Consider the following 21,307-nt stretch of genomic DNA (forward strand, 5'->3'; position numbering starts at 1 on the left):
CACGAAGGCAACAGTGAGCATCTCTGCATGCACAACACAGAAGACCACACCACAGGCTGAGGATTACAGTTCATGTAGGCTCACCAAAATTTGACAACAAATGATTGGAAAAATGCTTCTATCCTAATGATTCTTGTTTTCTCCTGCAAAATTCAGATGGTAGCGACAATATTTGATGTAAACAACATGAAAGCATGGATCAATCATGCCTTGTATTAATTGTTCAGGCTGATAGTCATATTTCATTGGCACATTGTAGATCCCTTAGTCCCAGCTCTCAACGCCACAGAGCTTAGTCTAGCCTGAGTACTGAGTGACGATCGTGTGCATCCCTTTATGAACACAGTGTACCCATCATCTAATGGCTGCTGCCAAAAGGATAAAACACCATGTCAAAAAGCTCAAATGATCTCAAACTGCTTTCTTGATCATTACAATGAGTTCACTGTACTCAAGTGGTCTTCTCAGTCACCAGATCTCAATCCAACAGAACATCTTTGGGATGTGGTGGCATAGCAGGTTTGCCAATATGGACCCAAAATGTTTCGAGCAGGGGTGCAAGCCAGAAATGGCGAGCTTTATCTAATAAAGTGGTTGGTTGGTAAATTGCAGAAAATGAATGGGAAATGTAAAATAAAGCATCATTCCTCGTGAATACTGTCAAATGCTCTAAATGTAGATGGATTTTCTTGAATTCACTCATAATTAATCTCACAAAAATCATGTTGCAACTCTAATCGATTCATTTAACATCGCCACATTCAACATAAAGAAGGTACGAGCAACATATTTCTGCAACCCAAGGAGGAGCTCACTTGATGAAAGGAACCCTCCATGATGGTGATATCAAAGATCTTATACTGTAAATTGTAAATTATGCTGTCTATAGCAGATTTCAGGTTAACCAAATACTTTTAAAACACAGTAAATCTGTGACCACTACAAGGTAATATGTGGAGCTTCTCTCTCGTCCAGAGGGAGTGCATGCTGCAGGATTTCCTCTCAGCAAAGGAAGTGCATTCAGGATCGGAAAATCCAAATTAAAGAGATTTTTGAGCACTCTTCCTGGGGAGAAATGTCCCCCTGACTACAGCTGAAAGGAAGCAATTTTAGTATCCACTATAGGAGCAGGGTTCAGCCTTCAGAGTAAAATCTAATCGGATATGGAAAGTTCTCTGTCTGAAGAAGAGATGGAAAACAGGAAAAAAATATCACCTCTGCAGCAACCTCCCTTGATGCATTTCATTACGCTCAGGCAAGCACCAAGCTTAATTCCACTTAGTTCGAATTTGCCTGTTTAGGCATAATCATTGCAGTCTTTTAGTGTCTCTGCTGAAACTGCAGGAAAAAAAAAAGTGTTTCTTAGGATGTTAACAAGGTCGTCGTACATATAAAAACATTCTCTTTTCAGAATGTTTTTTTCTTTCTGAAAATATAAGGCTATTAAACCTGCCTCATTATCATGTAAGATTAAAACGACAGGTAAAATTACAATATGATGGACATTTTAAGACCCTTTCCATCAAAATAACAACAAGAACGTCTGCAGTGCTGGTGGGAAGTAAACTGTTGTTGTATATTATGTTAGCTTCCCTGTAACATATCAGTAAGTATTGTTTTACAACTGTAGCTGCCAACACTTTCTTGCTATTTAACAATAACTTGTTAAATTGCAAGGGCTGCACGGTGGTTAGCACTGTTGCCGCACAGCAAGAAGGTCCTGAGTTCAATTCCACCATCAGGCCGGGGTCTTTCTCTCCCCCGGGTACTCCGGCTTCCTCCCACAGTCCAAAGACATGCAGTTTGTGAGGATAATCCAAATTGCCCATAGGTGTGAATTTGCACGTGAATGTGAGCGCGAATGGTTGTCTGTCTCTGTGTGTTAGCCCTGTGACAGACTGGCAACCTGTCCAGGGTGTACCCCGCCTCCCGCCCTATGACAGCTGGGATAGGCTCCAGCACCCCCCGCAACCCTGAAAAGGATGAGCAGAAGCGAATCGATGGATTGTTAAATTGTTGCCTACCCCTCACCCAAACCCACAGGATGGTCCTGCTGGGGCTTTTTCCTGTTAAAAGGGAGTTTTTCCTTCCCAATGTCTCCAAGTCCTCCAAGTCCTAATGGCTCTAATTGTCAAGGATTTATCCTTGCAGGGTCTTTACCTTACAATATAATGCGCCTATATGCAACTCTGGTTATGAATTGGTGCTATATAAATAAAGATGATTTGAGTTAAATTCACAGTGTACATACAGTGCAGCAAAGGAAAAAATGCTACAAAAAATAATATGCAAGAAGTTCCATCTGGTCATATTTTCAAGTAGTTCAAACATTTAAAAAATAAATCAATAAATAAAAAATAAAATTATATCGCACCTATACCGGCAATGAAATTTCTTGCAACTGCTTTCCCCCTTCTCATGTTGAGGATCTGAAGCAGTGTTTATACTGTCAGAAGAGTTAAGTGTGAAAGGAAAATAAAGCATTCATCTACACAAATGTGGCACAACTTAAACGCTCACAGCAGGAGGGCCCTGGGAAAAACAGCGCGGTGTGCACACACACACATATACACGCCTACACGTGTCATGCTCTCTCACACACATACTGTACAGTCGAATTCCTAAGTGTTAACCAGAATGCTTTGATAGATGGAGCTTAAAAGCACATTCGAAACACAAACTGTAACCAAGTGTGTGTCTGGATGAAAGCAGAAAAGAAAGAGGGATTGAAAAGAGGGGCGAGAAGAGGGCACACAGGTGCAGGAGGAGCTCTTTGGACACAGAGTTGTGAAAAGAGAAACGGTCTCAAGGGTCCCGGGGTTGATTTCCTGTGACCTGTGGTGATGAACCGGCGAGTAACCCCTGAGTCTCGCCAGCTACAAAAGGTGCCACTCTGCACTGTGGAGAGTGGCACTTTCAGCAGAGGGGTAGCAGAAAGAGATGAGTGATCCTTACTTCAAAAGGATATCACACAAAAGATTAGGGAGTTTTAAAGTGAAAGTTGAAAAAAAACAAGGGGGGGGGGTTGCCACTCACCAATATATTCAAAGACGAAAACGACGAAGAATGGTGTGACCAGGTCGTTGATGCCTTGCACGTAGCCGCTAGCGGGATGCCGGATGGCCCAGATAAACAGGATCCGTTCAAAAATCTTAAGACATACAAACATACACAGAGACAGAGTACCAACGCCATGAAAAGAGAAGAAAAAAATTCAATCCAACACTCTAATAACAACATAGTCGTAGAAATTTTTAACACAATGATTGACAACATTTCAGACATTAAGCTGGTTGGAATTAGAGATTTAAATCATTAAAGCATACATGTCAGAAAGCGAGTGAGGTGTGGAAAAAAAGCATAGGAATCATTTCAGGCGTGCTAAGCTGGTAAAGAAGAAAAGCTGGGTTCATGTCATGGGAAGCAGGTTTCAACTCTGCCACATTAGCTGATCATCTACTTGGAATACTGTTTAAACCCATCTCTTGAAAAACTAAAGGTAGCCTGGGGACTTTTGATCACTTGTAGCATATTTTTTTCCTTTTTTAAGAGGGCTTTGTTTGGTTTCTTTTACAAAAGCATAATCCAGCAGATCTACAGGCGGTCATGCACATACACTCCATATTAATTATGGATGTAGCATCCAGTTCTGAAAAGTGAATCAGACTCATAATTGTCAACCTAAATTCTTTCCAATGCCCAGCAAAAGGGGCGTGGGGTGGGGGGGCTGACACGTTCCTGATGAGTTTATGATCTGGATCATTAGTTTCTAGTCTCATCTGATACAAAACGATGTTCATTTTGTAGCTAATGGTCCAATTTAGAAAAAGACAATAACGCGATGGCTGCTTTAAGACGCATTCAGTTCAATTCAATTTTATTTATACAGCGCCAAATCACAACAACAGTCGCTTCAAGGCACTTTATATCGCAAGGTAGACCTACAATAACACATACAGAGAAAATCCCATCAATATGACCTCCTATGAGCAGCACTTTGGCGACAGTGGGAAGGGAAAACTCCCTTTTAACAGGAAGAAACCTCCAGCAGAACAAGGTTCAGAGCGGGGTGGAACCCAGCAGATTACTGTCATCTGTTTTTCAGTCACATCCGCCCCTCCCTCGTTCAGGTGCACTGAAAGTCACTCAACCTCAGCTGTCAGCTGGTCAGTTTTTGGCTAAATGATTTGATTTTATTTAGAAAGAGGGACAATACATATTAATGAACATTTTAACAAATGTAAATATGCCAGATTGTAGCCTTGGGCTAATTTCCATCTGCAGTGTTTGGCTTAAGGCCCCAGTTATTTTGTTTGCAACCTAAGTAGCAAAGGGACAAAAGATGCACCTCATTAGCCAAGCTAGTTAGATAGCACTATAGTCAGCTGACACAGTCACATAGTTTAACGTAGAGCTTGAGCGATACTGAATTTTTGAGGCCGATACCAATAACAATACTTGGAGATGTCCACCTGAATCTGCTTAGATCAATTGGTTATGTTTTTGGCAATTGAAAAACAAACGTGTTGTCAACAGTGAAAACACCAACACTGCTTTGGCGAACAAACTATGTGACATCAAAACTCATAAAATGGCAATAGGATGTTTCTACCGCCTCTTCTCTACTGCCAATGCCGATACATCTACAATTAGCAATTATATAATATCGGCCTGCCAATACATCCACAGTTAATATGAACCATTTCTTTGGCTCTCCATCATCACTGAGCAACACCTCAGTCTTTAGCTCCTCAGCTGTATTTCTTGTTCTTAAAAAAAAAACTCACTTTGAACTTTGTTCTCTGATTCTGGTGTTGGTCTCCTCCCTCCTCACTTTGTCTCTGTCTCTTCCTCTTCCCCTTTGAGTTAGTCTCCTCCATCTCCTTCTCTTTCCCTTCTTTTCAACATTTTTTTTTGCAAGGCAAACACTTCCATCTTTGTTATGGGTGGCTGTTTAATACTGTCAGCCCCAGTGAATTAGAAGAGGCTTGATGTTTAGCTTGGTTTTTTTCTGTTGTGCAAATGGATTTCCCTCCAAAATACGAAGACAGAAACACATTTTTCTTACACCTTGATGTACCGCACCCATCAAGCCCTTATGTTTTGGTGACCATGTCAGGTTTCTGTCACTTTCTAAATAACCTCATACCTCATTGTTTTATGGTATATAACATGGTCATGGTAATGGGTTTTTTGTTTGTGTTTTTACTGGGAAGTGTCTCCACAAAACCCTCGCCTTTTTATTTAAAGTAATTCCATCATTGCTAAGACAGTGGAAGAGAATGGTAAGCTCTCCCTGGCTTTCTCCTCCACACCTCACACCACCTCTTTCCCTATCAAAGCTGCATCCATCAAACACAGGAGAGGTGCTGGTGAGAGCAAGGGGAGTGGGTAATGGGACTTTCTTTTCATGCAGCCTCAAAAGCCGACATGCATATTTCACATTGGCAACCGCTTTGAGTGAACTCATGCACACAAAAACTACCCGGTCCGCAGCCGTTTTACTGTGAGGACAAAGACTCTAAACTCTGTATGTTTGTCTGTGGCATCATTTGTATATGAAAGCGAGAGAAAACGCAGCTGTAACTGAATATTTTCTCCAGGAGAAGATAACATTAACTTCATTTGGAGAAGTCCAGTTTAACTTCAGATTCTCCTAATAATAGAGGCTTTTTTTTTTTTGGGGGGGGGGGGGGGGGGTCACAAAATCAGCTTTTCTGTCTCCTTTGTCAAAAAACTATTGTTCAATTCCATTAGCTCCAGTCCCCCAAGACCCAGATAAGGATAATCTCCAGAGATAAAAAAAGAAATTGTTACAAGAAAGGTGTCAACTCAAGAAAATGTTCATTGGTGTCTTGTCCAGATCTTGGGGGAAAAGGGCTGTCCCACATTCAAAACATTAGTCTATTAAATATCCTACAATAACTATACGAGTCGCTTACATCATACCTATTTGTTATGCAAAGACTAAAATTAAAAAAGCTTGTGGTATAAGGCTCATACTGTGCTGAGTGATAAATCCTGCTCTTTTAGCCTATAATCACAAATTGTATGCAAAACACAACACATTTGAATCTTGTAATTGCTGATTATCAACATCTCCTGAAGACAATATTGTACTCGAAAACAAGAAAAACTCCAACGCTTTAGATACCACTTAGGAAATCACTGCAGAATTGCTTCAATATCCCTCTCTCCCTGAAATGGAACAGACTGTTGACTGCCTTCCATCTTGACTAAATCTCCGGAGCCCCAGAGACAAACAAGTGAATGAAATGAAGCAGAGGTGATTTTCAGGTGGCACCGCAGCAAGTATAACCATATAAAAAAAAAAAAAAGGGAGGGGGGCCTTGGGAGTCTGTTGCATACCAAAATATATGAGGAGCACACTGCTTGAATATTTCAGTGTATGCTGGTGGCTTTTATTTAGCACGTAAGCGGGAAGAGCTGATGTGTGGGGATGAGAGGGAGAAAAACATGGGATCTGGGAGAGGGGAAATGGAGGTAAAAGGAAAAATACAAACATCAGATGAAGTAATAGTGCATACTGTAGATAAGATACTTGGTAGAAAACAAGCACCCAGCCTCCTCCTTGTCTGATCTCATTTCCACGCTAAGCTCCCTGCTTACAGCCTCGACATGTATCCTGTACAAAACAGGGGCAATGGGAGGTGGCACTGCCTGGGGCAACGTGCGTATGTATTCAAGTGTTTGCACATATTATAGGTCTGTGCACTCCTGAATGACAGCAACCCTCATCATTTTCTTTCACTTACAGGTACAAGAGAAAGTTTGGAATTAACATAAGTCTTCATGTAAGTCACAGCAGTCTGACTAAACAAAATACACAATCTTATTTTTGCATTAGCAGTCACGTGCAGTGGAGGCCAGATAGGAGCAGCACCTCGTGCAACCTCTTTCAGCAGTAAACAAATGCAACAGGAGGCTTTTAGAAACGCTTTTTCCTGCAGGAGTGTTTCAGTGCATCCATCTTTCTTTGGATAACTGAGCAGCCTTCTTGATTTGACCATTCCAAGATATTACCTTTCTTCTTTTCTAAGTTTAATCTACTTATCTACTAAGTAAAGCCTGAAAAAATTCTGAATTCATTATTCCCCTACTGACTGCAAAGCATCCAGATCTCGAGGCAGGACAGCAGACCCAAACCATGATGCTCCCTCCACCATGTTTCACTGTGTGGATAAAAGTTTTGGTATTGGTGTGAAATATTTTGACTTATTTTTGGCATTTTGTTTTATTTTTTAACACAACATTGCACATTGTGGCATAAGATCATTGTTCTACGTCTGTCCTATAGGTATGAAGAAGTTAATTACCTCTCAAAATTTGTTTAGCATCAGACTTCAGATATGTGAAAAAGTGAAAATACACTCTTTGTAAGCATTCTGGCATCAGTCACCATGATAATTAAAGCAAAGCTATTTGGCTGAGGTAGAGAAAAATGAGGCATAACCATTGGGGAATTTGGGATTTTAAACGTTTTACGGACATAAGTAACCATAAGTTGCTAAAGTATATTATTGGCATGATTACTGTTTTTACTACACATATGAATAAAATGGTAAAAAGTTAATTAACCATATGAGTGTTGATGTTGCATGGTTTATCCACCAGAGGGCACTCTGCAATTTCCCTGTTGGCAACATCCCTGTTAAGAACGCCACAATTATAACAACCAGATGATCACCGCACTGTCGGGTAGATTGTAAATGAGGAAATAAGAAACTACTCTTAACAAATGTTAGGAAAATCTGCTTATGTTTGTGTCTGAAAGAACGAATGTATCGGCTGAGATATCGGACTTTTAAATCAAAATATCAATCCTATCAGTTGGATTGATACAACAACAACAAAAAACAAAAAAAAAAAAAAAAAAACCTACACATGACACGATTTCTTTTCTCGTAACCTTGTATGTTATTCTGCTGATAACTGTCCCTTTATGTTCCCCAGCTATAGCAACAGTTGAGTTTAGCGTGTTACAAAAATATTATGACCTCAGCAGTGTAGTCATACGAGGTGCTGAAATGCAGAAAACAGAGTTTCAAACACTTAAATACATACTAAGACTTATTTTTAACAAAAGTCAAGACATTACTAGACTCTTTAATGACCTGCGGCCAACTTGACTCTTGTGAAACATCAAGTGGTCTTTTGCAAAATAAAAATAAATAAATAATAATAATAATAAACATTGTGACCCATCATTTCTTTCTTGAAGATCCGTGTTTTCCTTTGTGCTACTTTTCCATGAACACATTCTTATTGGGTGGGTTTTTGTTTAAGTGGACACGTGAACAAAGGTTTTAGTAACTTAGAGATTTCTGCTTGCATTTTGCTGTTAACTTTGGATCCTTATGTTTTCTTTAAATTTACAGACTTTGTTCTTGGTGTGATTCCAAGCTTTAGGACAGAGGTTCTGTTAATTTTTTCTAGTCTGCATTGTGATTGATTACTTCATATGTTCAATGAAGATCAACCATATTTTCACCTAAATGCAAAAATCCCACTATGTTGTATGGATGTCTGAGTGTGTATGTGCGTGCTTCCTCGCACCTTTGTGCAGGTATACACACAAAGCAGCTCGGAGCCCTGGGCACCTCATTAGCCTCCACCTCATTATGGAGTTTTCTATCTGTGTTTTCACTTCTCTGCTTCTCAGGCCAGTGGTTCTACTCATGACAGGCCATCCCTGAAGCACTAGAATAATAAGATAAGCTTAACCCAATATAAATGAATGGAATCAGGTTAATATCCATGTTAAGTTGCACTGGGATGCTGCACTGATAGTCCCTCAGACCAGTGGAGTAACTTCTTACAAGAATTTCATAGCTAAAAGACCACTAACCATACTTACATTATTTCAAGTTATTCTGTAACTTACAATGAGTAGATAGTTAAAGGTTTCAAGCCATAACCTGGCTTATAGTTTCTCACACAGCCCTGACCCTGTTCTGGCTTTACACTTCATGTTTATTGAAGTGTGACATTCTGAAGGGAGACAACAAATCAATCAGATTTTAAATGTCTTCATTGATATAACTATTAAATTACATGTGAAATCACTATTGTCAAGAAAAACCACTGATTTGTGGTTACGACAACTTTGTCACTTTGTGTAACTTATGGGTTTAACACATTACTTCTGAGCCAACTAAATCATCTGCACACATTTAATACAAATGACCTAGTAAGCCAAAAATCTAGTAATTAAAACTGTATTTTTTTAAGGTAAAATCAGTATTGATTATTGTAGGTTCTTCGGAAGCATCTCAAGGTGACTATTGCTGTGATTTGTGGCTATATGAACATAACTCAATTCAAGTGAATTGAACTAATAGAGTGTAATGACAGGTTGGAAAAGTTGTTTTTTTTAATGAACATTACAAAAAACATCCAATACACAGTATATGTAGACTTAAAGTGATACTGATTCATATTAAGTAGCTACAATCTGCATTTACCCATCAACAGAGAAACTGAGCAAACCCGATCTGAGTGAAATCAGCTGATATTAATTTTATACGTATGATAAAATATGTAAAAGCGCAGCAGCTCTGTGTGAGAAACAAATGCCTTTAAAGTATTGTTTATGCATTTCTACTGATCACCATGAGAAAAAAGGTGCTTATGAGTTTTCCTAGCTTTTAACCATATTGTCCAATGTGCACAACTGTGACTAATAGTTCAATGTTTCAAACATAATGCTCAAGATGTTTTGAAGAAAATGACTTCTTATATCGGCCATAACAGAGCACCCAACTGTAATAAGAAATGCTTCAGTAGAACTAACGAAGCACAACAAAAAGATATGAAACTGCCAACCATGCAGAGTGAAAGTTAAAAGGGATCTAATCCCATGCATGTAATTATTAAAATCATGTGTGTTCTTCGCTTGAGCAGCTGTGTATGTGCCCCATGCCAAATCATGCAGTGCTTAAGCAAGGGTCTTCCCATTTTACACTCGCAGGCAGATAGAAAAACATTAAATAAAGTAAGTAAATAAATCAAGATACTGAGACTTGAGTTGAGACAGTATTTTTACTCTAACACTCAACTACTCGTCACAGTTTGTGCCCCATTTTTTCGACCTATATCGTTTTAACTATTGTCATGTTTTTCCCCTCTTTGTAAGCCATCTCACATGTTCTGTCTTTAAGGTGTCCAACATCATCAGTGCCTCTAATTCCAGGACCAAATCTGCCTAAAAGCAGAAAAGGGAAAACCCTGCTAGGTGAGGTGGTGTGTGTGCAGCTGGAGGGGTCTCACCTCTTGAACAGAAGCTTGTTGAAAGAGAGGAATAAGAGGATTAGTTCTCGGTATGTCAATGTGAATCTGCAGAGAGAAGGAGAGAAAAAAAAAAGACAAACACTGAAGCAACGGGCAGGTTAGCACAGATTTGGCCATTACAGACAGTGACAGGAACGGATAGCGAGAGGAACAGTTAGTGGATTGGTGTCTTTGACTGAAGTCGGACTGGGGTTTCAGTTTTCTGAAATGGATAGCAGCTGTGGTCTTGAATGCAGCACTGCATATGAGTGCCCTTGCATGCTGAGATGCCTCTACGATAATATGTGCTTGCATCAATGCGTGTGTGTGTGCGTTTATGCATGTACGAGACCACATTTACACCATTTCAGAGTGTTTACCCCGCAGACGACCGATACGACAGGCGGACAGATTCATCAGAAGGGAGCCAGGCGGATGCAGGGCGGCAGCTGGAGCCAAGCCAACTGAAATAGCCCGGTCTGTTTGTAAGAGTGCGCGGCTGGTTACGGGACTGGGCATTGGGTCCACATCCAGTCCACCTTACCTCTGTCACCTTTGGCTGCAGCACCAAAGATTCAGGACTCATCCTAGGAATGTCTATGTGGATCTGACAGCAACATGGGAGAGAATGTGTTAGACACACACGGACACACACACATAAACACAAACACACACAATATAAACGTCCTCCACATGTACTGCATTTTCAGACTTTTTCAGGCGTTATAAAGAAATGACAAAGGACATAAAGTGGAGTTATTACACTCACACCCAGTTCTATATTATATGTTGGAATGTATAGGGTAGCTTTGCATGATTACTTATAATCCTTATTTGTCTTATAGTGTATCAGTTCATCCACTGTTTTCAACAAGCCACTCTAGCTAGTGGCTGCCCCTCACAAACAGAAGGTTTGAGCAAAAGATGGGTGGGGCCTCAGACGCCAAATAATTTACACATCTTCTGTCTTGATAGCATACATAGTCAAGAGCAGTAATAAGAAGAATTTTGAGCATTTGGCTCACAGGGATGACTTCCACATATAGTGATGTTTCTACATCGAGCGAGGACGTTTTTAGAGGTCTGGCTTGTCTCTTTGTTGGTGCGTTTCCAGAATTACTTAATGTAATAAACAGATTTGCATTAAAAATATCTAATGTGGAGCGCGGCCCATCTTAGAAATGGTTAATATTTTGATGCATGCCTCCCTCTGCAACAAAGCCACACTACTAACCACAGAGCCACCAAAACTTACTACAAACCAATACTAAATCCTCCTGGATTTAATGACTGAGTTGAAACAAGGTATGGAAGGAAGCTTTGGTCATGTTTAATATGAGCGTGCACCATTTTCATAGAATATATGACAGAAAATAAGCTAAAAGTATTCAAGGCCACTTTAAAATGGGAAGTTGTGGTATTTCCCATGAAGCAGGACGAGGTGGTATCTTTGAGAATATAATAATTCTCTATGTAAGTTCCAGTAGCATTCAGCTCACTGTTTTAAAATTGTATTTTGACATTTGACATTTTGTAATTGATAAGGCCATCGTAAATGAAGGGTCGGTATTTTCATCCTCTAGTGGTCCAAATATTTTTAATGCATCAGAAATAAAGATTTTTTTTAGATCACTTTCTCCTGGGGAAGAATGAAACTGCTGCAGTACATCAAAAGGGTTTGCAGTTCAAGCTGGGACATCCGTATGCACACACACACACACACACACACACACACACACACACACACACACACACACAGTGTGGGCAAGTTACAAGGAACATAAAAGAACAACCTCGAAACAGACGGACATTCAGAATGGATGATGGACACACAAACACAAGGATGACATGTAACAGAAATGAGCGGAGCCCTGTGTGATATCACTTAAAATTAATGACATACTTGAACAGTAGACCCACTTTCTCTTTACAAAATAAAGACTACACAGACTTACTATATTAATAATTGCAGGCCACAGAGTAGAAACTCAGTGAAGCAAATGAACCTCCTAGTGTTCCTTCTTCTTGTGCTTTTGGCAGCGTGATTTGGATCGCCATCACGCTGCGGTATTGCTCATGTTGTCAGCCAGTATTTTGTTAAATTCACAGGCATTGATGGTCCCATCTATAAATGTCATCTCCCTTTTGCACTCAACTAGCTCCAAATCATCACACCCCTGCGCTCTCTGTGCTTCACTGTCGGGACTATGCATTCACTGTAGTGGTCCTGCTGAACCGCGCGCGAGCCAAAATAAATTTCCTCTTTGCGCTTCTTTTTTAAAGTCTACACCGGGTTTTTTTCTTTTCTTTTTTAAGTTGTTCGAACAGGCTGACATTACAAACTGTCCTTTACACTGTCTGAGCTACCACAGAAACACTCTTTCCATGGATAAACCCTGAGCCAAATCTGAAGTACTTGCCCAAACTTAAGGTCCGAGCCCCTTTGCAGCTATGTATCTTAACCCACATTCGGTGCTCAAATTCTGGCCTGCCTACATGCAAATACATCTGCACAGTGATGCGGTGCCCACCTCATAACAGACTGTTGAAATATTTCAAAAAACAAATTAAATATGGATAATTAAATATGATGTCTTTTCCTATGCCCGATACTTTCAGTAGCTGTCTTATTTCTGCAAAGTTTACCGACTGCGGTTTATTGCAGTATTTTGCTACATTAAACACTAACAGCTGGGAAACTTGCAGATGTTTTGTTGAAGCCTTTATGTGGACCAAATTGCATGTAAGACAGACTTTTGGGATATACAACATTACATGGGATGTTATTTTGTGGATTAAATTAAACCATGTCATTAAACTGCATATGCCTGACCCTTGGTGTGATCCCCATTTCCTGGCGTGAACCTTAGTAAAATTGAGTCTGACACTCGTGCTATACCTTTTGATTACTTCTGCAGCCGTCTCATTTCGACTCATTTATGGTTGGTCACTGATATTCCTGTATGCTTAACATGTGGGAGAATTCTCACAATAAATGCATTTCTAGCTCCTCGGGCAGTTCTTCTCCGCGTGGAGCTATGATGCAGACACGGAGATTCAACATGAAGAAAGTTCTTGATCACTTCAGTTTATTTTAAGTCTTTGCTTTTTAGCAAAACTGTGATTAACATGGGTATTTAATTTTGCTGAACTGAGTTTCTACTTTGGGGGTCTTTCTTTTCACTGTATTGTTTTTAAAGTCTTTGTTTTCGACTCTTCATAAGAGGAAATGATCTACTTAAAAAATGCAGCTATTTAGAGATCGCACAGTTTCAAATGAAGTCAAATGAACACGTCTGTGCAACAGAGAATATGCATTCTCATCTCAAACACTGCACTCTACACACTGCATATAGCACCACTTTGTTTTCTATTACATACAGTAAGCTACTTTTTATCTCATTTTATTTTACTTCTGTACTTATTTCATCCAGTCTTATTTACAGTAAGCAAAACCGCACAGGGGCGTCTTCCGATCTGTTGAGTACTGTATGTAAACACACATACAACCACGTAAATATGTATAAACAAAAAAAAAAAAAAAATCAAAAAAGAAAAGAAAGAAAAATACAGAAACCCAATACAAACCCACCATCCTGAGCAACATGAATGCCAAAGTAACATATGTACAAACACACATAATCAGGCACACAGCAAAAATAAATAAACAAACAAACAAACTAGAAATCACTAAAGCACAAGTAGAATCTGGCAGAAAAAGGAGGCTTCAAGACACAATCCAAACAATCATCAAAACAAAGTATGCCAGCTCCCTGGCACGGTGCAGAGGAGATCAATGGGAAATTGGACGGAATGTGAGAAATGTGTGTTTTTGCTATCGACAGTTCAGTTTGATGTTCCTTATCGGCTCAAAATGAATGGGAAGTAGTCGAGTGTAAGAACGAGGGGATGGTGTGTGTGTGTGTGTGTGTGTGTGTGTGTGTGTGTGTGTGTGTGTGTGTGTGTGTGTGTGTGTGTGTGTGTCTCCGTGTCCCCGTGTGTGGTGGTGGTGGGGGGTAAAAACGGATATTTTCAGAACCAAACAGAATACTGTTAATTTCAGTATCTCTCTGAAGCCGCTCGTCTCTGGTCTGTGACACAGACACACACAGACGAACAAACAATCAGACGAGTACATGAGGGAGAAGGACGAGAGAACAAAGGAACACAAGCAAGGGGGGGAAAAAATGCAATAAAGATCACATTTTTGCCAAATAACTAGTGGCAGTAATCCTGACTGCAGGGCCAAATTCTGTAAAAAGGCACTCTTTACACACACACACACACACACACACACACACACACACACACACACACACACACATATATACAAACAAACAAACGCTTACACTGTTTGTGTCCTAAATTCATGCTGAGCTAATACATTGGCAACGGGAGGATGCTCTTGTAATTAGAAAGAGTCTTTCTGGAGACTTTCATTCATTCTGTCCCTCAAGTTGGGGGATTCAGAAAACTATAGGCATACGAGATGTGTGGGCTCGTGTATATGCATGTACCTGTCTGTATGTGTCTTGATGATGCTCATCATTGCGAGAGTCGTAGTATTGCTGGATGAAGCCGAAATATTCTTGCCTCTTCCTCTGTAGAACGCTTTCCCTCCTCTCTGCGTTGGCTGGCAGGTAACCCTGATAGACAGAGAGTGAGAAACATACAACATCACCCATTTAAACGTTGATGCAAGTCACACTGTAGATTTGATTTTTCCATTTATCTTCTCAGTTCTTCATATATTCTTGTTTTTGGATCCGACTCAATTCAGTAAGAGTTCAGTTTTGAAGTAAAGTTACAGCTGGAAAAAAAATGCTGTATTTTAATTCACTTTCTTGCAGACAGCTCAAAGAGAAGATTGATACTACTTTCATGCCTGTGTATTATTGATGAAGCTGAGGCCTGGAGCTGGTTAGCTTAGCTTGAAAAGAACCTATTTGGCTCATTTTCAACTCCAAACTTTTAACTTTGACTTGACTTGAGTGGCTTTGCATAATTCACACTTCAAGATAATCCCAATTTTTCTTATTCTGGGCTTCAGTTCAGCTACCTTTTAGAGCTGCTCTCGCTTTGAGTCATGTTCTTCTCATTGGCTGTCACTCACAAACAGTAGGTTTGAACAGCAGGTTGGCGGGCCTGTTGTACAGCAAGGATAGTCTATGCCTGAGAACATATATTACAGATATCAACTGTTTATTAACGCATAAAGATCCAGGAGTAGAAAAACAACCCATGTGACAGTACGCTTTATTAGGTACACCAGCTCAAATGCTCATTAATATCTAATAAGCTAATTACAAGTAATGCTCTTCTGCCAAGGTATGCAGAGGAAATGAAAATTTAAGCAGCAGAAGACCACACTGGATGCCACTGCTGTTAACTGACAACAGGAAAATGAAGCTACCGTCCACACGGGCTCAACAAAATTGGACAACAGAAGACTGGAAAAACACCGAGTGGTAAGTTGATACTCTTATTCCCAAAATATTAACAAACAGAGGATTGGCTTTAAATGTTAAGGCTGGCCAGAGCTTCACATTTGCCAGATACTCATCTAACTATTACTACGGGCGTGAATTCTACCATTAGCTCAAAATGCTAACTCATTTTGATGCTCACCATGCCTCTTGTAGGATTAGTAGTGAGTAACCAATTCACCTGTCTTTTTCTAATACATGCAAACATGCTTGTCGATTCCACATGGGATTCATTAATTGAGCATATATTCAGGGAGGCCATCTTTCCAGTGTTTAAAAACACACAATGGTTTTAGGTTTCCCATCTCAGTACTATTTGTTTCTGTTAGTACCATTTAATGAGCTTTTATTTTAAAACTTGCTCTCAAAAAAAACTTGCTTTGAGGTTTTTTTGAGCCAAGTTCAATCACAACCCAGACTCCACCACCTGGGACTACATGGTTTGTAAATGATACACTTCACTTTGCAAAGAAAACTTTCTGCTTCCTGCCCAAATGCTTTCTGCTTCTTCAGGGAGTTACCTTTAAATGGGTATTTGTGCGCGTGTGGAGGGGGGTGTTTGTCAGACGGCATATGTGAGCATGCATTTGTGAAAGACTGTATCCTGGTTATGCGGTCAGGCTTATGCAATGAGGAGAAAGTCAGCCCTAAAACGAACAAAAAAAAAATACATCTATTAAAAGTGAGAGCTGGGGCTAGGCGTTCTGAAATATTCAGAGAGTTACAATCTTCAAAACTGAACTCAAACATGACTTCAGGCCCTGAAAACTACTTCCCGTGAGAAAAAGCTGGTTCATCTAGCTGTGAAACATTCAAAGGGTCCCTTTTTATTTTAAAATGACATCTATGAATGAACCATTTTTGCCATTTTTCTCTGAAGAGCTTTGATTATGACAACAGACAAAACGACTGCCTGTTATCAACCGCCTGTTAGATGACAACTAAGCAATCTCAGAGACTGAATAACGTCCACCCGCTGCAGGTAAAAGCCCTGTAAGAAATATAATAAATGCGCCTTCAGGTTTTAGATTGTGCTTATTGTGTTGTGTCTGCCTGTTCTTTCTGTGCCTTTGTGGGTTCATGCAAGCTACAGTGGGGCAAAAAAGTATTTAGTCAGCCACCGATTGTGCAAGTTCCCCCACCTAAAATGATGACAGAGGTCAGTAATTTGCACCAGAGGTACACTTCAACTGTGAGAGACAGAATGTGAAAAAAAAAAAAAAATCCATGAATCCACATGGTAGGATTTGTAAAGAATTTATTCGTAAATCAGGGTGGAAAATAAGTATTTGGTCAATAACAAAAATACAACTCAATACTTTGTAACATAACCTTTGTTGGCAATAACAGAGGTCAAACGTTTACTATAGGTCTTTACCAGGTTTGCACACACAGTAGCTGGTATTTTGGCCCATTCCTCCATGTAGATCTTCTCGAGAGCAGTGATGTTTTGGGGCTGTCGCCGAGCAACACGGACTTTCAACTCCCGCCACAGATTTTCTATGGGGTTGAGGTCTGGAGACTGGCTAGGCCACTCCAGAACTTTCAAATGCTTCTTACGGAGCCACTCCTTTGTTGCCCGGGCGGTGTGTTTTGGATCATTGTCATGTTGGAAGACCCAGCCTCGTTTCATCTTCAAAGTTCTCACTGATGGAAGGAGGTTTTGGCTCAAAATCTCACGATACATGGCCCCATTCATTCTGTCCTTAACACGGATCAGTCGTCCTGTCCCCTTGGCAGAAAAACAGCCCCATAGCATGATGTTTCCACCCCCATGCTTCACAGTAGGTATGGTGTTCTTGGGATGCAACTCAGTATTCTTCTTCCTCCAAACACGACGAGTTGAGTTTATACCAAAAAGTTCTACTTTGGTTTCATCTGACCACATGACATTCTCCCAATCCTCTGCTGTATCATCCATGTGCTCTCTGGCAAACTTCAGACGGGCCTGGACATGCACTGGCTTCAGCAGAGGAACACGTCTGGCACTGCGGGATTTGATTCCCTGCCGTTGTAGTGTGTTACTGATGGTGACCTTTGTTACTTTGGTCCCAGCTCTCTGCAGGTCATTCACCAGGTCCCCCCGTGTGGTTCTGGGATCTTTGCTCACCGTTCTCATGATCATTTTGACCCCACGGGATGAGATCTTGCGTGGAGCCCCAGATCAAGGGAGGTTAACAGTGGTCTTGTATGTCTTCCATTTTCTGATGATTGCTCCCACAGTTGATTTTTTCACACCAAGCTGCTTGCCTATTGTAGATTCACTCTTCCCAGTCTGGTGCAGGTCTACAATACTTTTCCTGGTGTCCTTCGAAAGCTCTTTGGTCTTGGCCATGGCGGAGTTTGGAGTCTGACTGTTTGAGGCTGTGGACAGGTGTCTTTTATACAGATGATGAGTTCAAACAGGTGCCATTCATACAGGTAACGAGTGGGGGACAGAAAAGCTTCTTACAGAAGACGTTACAGGTCTGTGAGAGCCAGAGATTTTCCTTGTTTGAGGTGACCAAATATTTATTTTCCACCCTGATTTACGAATAAATTCTTTACAAATCCTACCATGTGGATTCATGGATTTTTTTTCACATTCTGTCTCTCACAGTTGAAGTGTACCTCTGGTGCAAATTACTGACCTCTGTCATCATTTTAAGTGGGGGAACTTGCACAATCGGTGGCTGACTAAATACTTTTTTGCCCCACTGTATGTTAGGTTAACTGTTGATTGACTGTTAGTGTGAATGTGAGCGTGAATGGTTGGTCTGTCTCTATATGTTAGCCCTGTGACAGACTGGTGTACAGGCTACGGGATATACTCCGCCTCTACCTCTATGACACCCAGGCTCCAGCCGAAGCTTGACCCTGAATTAGACAAACGGTCAAGAAAATGAATGAATGAATGAAATCTTGACTGTAACTCAGATATAGTCACTGCAGTGTTGCCCACCAGTTTCTTCCATGTTCCTATAAGTCTGAATGAGTCTTTGCAAAGAGCACAACTGGAGGGGACTCAACTCAGCTGATAGCCAGAGGTGATTGTATTTTGGTTATATATAGAACAAGGAAAGCTGCTCAGTGCAGAAGTAATAATTGAATGTGAATTTCCACCTATGTAGACAACAGATTTATCAGAGTCAACTGTTGAATAATCAGAAACCAATCGTATCTAATTGCCAAATCGACCCTATTCCATCACAGACCCACTCCGTCTTATGGCAACATTTAAGGCAGGATTTAGAGCATGTTGTTATGCTTGACAATCTCATTTTGCAGCAAATAAATACATAAAATGACTGGCCAGGCTGTTAGTACAGTTAAAACTATAATATTTGTCACATAAATAACAAAGGCAAGGGCTTCCAGACAGCCATGCTCCTAATAATGCAGAACTTTGTTAGCGTTTAACCATGACGATTATATAAAAATCCTGTTCAGCTACAGACTGAAACTGTTCTTATAGCAGGCTGTAAACATGATTATTTCTACTGTAGAGTTGGGCACTCTAACATCAGGTCTGTGGGGGCTGAGCCCCAGTGGGCCACTAGAAGAACTCAAGTTTTCTGTGAGTGATGAGTTTGCTTCTTCGTGACCACTAAGTCAGCATATCTCACTAAAGAAGACCATGATGTGTTACTAAATGATCCTGAAAGCTAGCAAGTGGATTTTTGCCCTTATATTGTTACACTGACGTGGCTGCGGCTCAGGTGGTCAAGTGAATGGATGAATGAGTGAATTAGTGACCCACTGTAAAGCCCTTTGTGGAACAGATAAGGTTAAAAGGTTCCATATGAGTGCAGAGCACTTAGCATTTAAGTACAGACCATATGCTGCTCCCATAGGTCAGGACTAAAACTCCCTACATAAATCTTACAAAGATGCCTTTCCTGTAAATATTTCAGCAAACAGCTGCTCTCGTGCACGGATTTGTCATCACTTCCAATTAAAATGAGCATATTTGGCTGCTGATCACACGCAAGTTAGAGCAACTGTGTCTTGGACTGGCTTTAGTGGAATCCCCATCAAATTAAATTCATCTACCTGCTCCAAAAGAGTCGGAAAATCAGAACAGGCCCTAAAACGCGGGTGTTCACTGTGTGTTCATCATCAATGTGTGTCTGTCTGTGATGCTGTTGTCATTCGTTTCAGGAAGCGGGAAGCCATTTTTTGGAAATATGCGGGCAAGCAGACAAACGCACACAAACCAATTTTGAGCAACTGTCTACAAGACAGTCAATAAGTGTAGTGACAAAAGTTTCTCTTTCATTTGTTTTCTGTTCAATCCTACAAAGACAAGGCCCCAAGAGAAGTCTGCAGAGTCTAGAGGATTGTCTGCAGCACAATAACTTTGCCTGCAAAAAGCTGAACACACACACACCTGGCAAGCACAAACACTGAGAACAGTTAAACTTAGCTGTAAAATATATTATAGAACAGTTATATTATAATGTGAACATATATATGCGCACACACTCTTAAATCAGAAACATTCTTCTCACGTGTTTCTCGTGACCTGTGACATTTTTAATTCCCTGCAGCAACATAAATCCAGTGAAGCACTGCCCTGCTTCTTACTCATCCACCCGACTGTCAATGCTCAGTCGGTGCTGCCACTCATCCAGACAGTCACATTTGTGCCAACATGACTCCCCCACCCAACCCAGATCCCTGACAACACACACACACATGGTCTCTGCCAACATGTCCATGCGTCACATGTTGAAACTGCTCCACATGCAAACGCACACACTTGTATACACACAAACACAAATCAGTACAGGGCAGCTACAAAGCAATGGGCTCAGACATTAGGTGCACTCTGCCAAATGAGGGACAGTGTGTGTGTGTGTGTGTGTGTGTGTGTGTGTGTGTGTGTGTGTGTGTGTGTGTGTGTGTGTGTGTGTGTGTTGAAGGTTAATGGACAGCTTAGTGGAGGTCAATCACACTGCAGCTGTATTACTGCTCGATAGGAGAGCAGGACACACACATGGGAGGATTTGACAAATATAGAGGAGACCCAAACACGACTATACATGTATTGTAAAATGAAATCACAGTGACAATTACTAATTCACATGACCAGTTAAAACATATCTGCCATCTGACCTAAATGATAAGCATCTCCGTCTCCAATTACGAAGGCACTGTGCAAAAAAAAAAAACCCAAAAAAAACCCACAGTGCTAACACAAGTGATGGACTAGTGTTTTGTCTACACATAACGTAAAACTTAGCAAACAATCAGCAGCCAGGTCTTATAGAGCAACGGTCCAAAACCCCCAGGCCACAGACCCGTACCGGTCTGTGAGTCCGCGAGTTGAGGCTCGGGTGTGAAATTTATGTTTTTTAGGGTCCATCCATTCGCTTCCGCGTATCCGTTTCAGGGTCGTGGGGAGCGCTGGAGCCTATCCCAGCTGTCATAGGGCAAGAGGCAGGGTACACCCTGGACAGGCTGCCAGTCTATCACAGGGCTGACACATAGAGATTCACTCCCGTATTCACACCTAGTGGCAATTTGGATTATCCAATTAACCTATCCCC

The 21,307-nt window shown here is 40.8% G+C and overlaps 1 protein-coding gene across 2 annotated transcripts in view; it reads right to left on the minus strand.

The window, feature by feature from the left end:
• The window catches only part of tbc1d22a (TBC1 domain family, member 22a), a 164,051-nt gene that overhangs the window by 93,902 nt on the left and 48,842 nt on the right, over nucleotides 1-21,307 (minus strand). Inside the window, exons 7-9 of one of the 2 annotated variants that reach the window (XM_004553937.4) lie at nucleotides 14,808-14,936; nucleotides 10,835-10,897; nucleotides 3,037-3,151 (exon numbers count right to left, since the gene is read on the minus strand). In XM_004553937.4, coding sequence (XP_004553994.1) covers nucleotides 3,037-3,151; nucleotides 10,835-10,897; nucleotides 14,808-14,936 — 307 coding nt within the window. Of the gene's footprint in view, nucleotides 1-3,036; nucleotides 3,152-10,290; nucleotides 10,357-10,834; nucleotides 10,898-14,807; nucleotides 14,937-21,307 lie in introns of both variants that reach the window. The other variant, XM_004553936.4, reaches the window with a different exon arrangement.

This window comes from Maylandia zebra, linkage group LG17 (genome assembly GCF_041146795.1).
Source record: "Maylandia zebra isolate NMK-2024a linkage group LG17, Mzebra_GT3a, whole genome shotgun sequence".
In the NCBI taxonomy this organism is placed as follows: domain Eukaryota; kingdom Metazoa; phylum Chordata; class Actinopteri; order Cichliformes; family Cichlidae; genus Maylandia; species Maylandia zebra.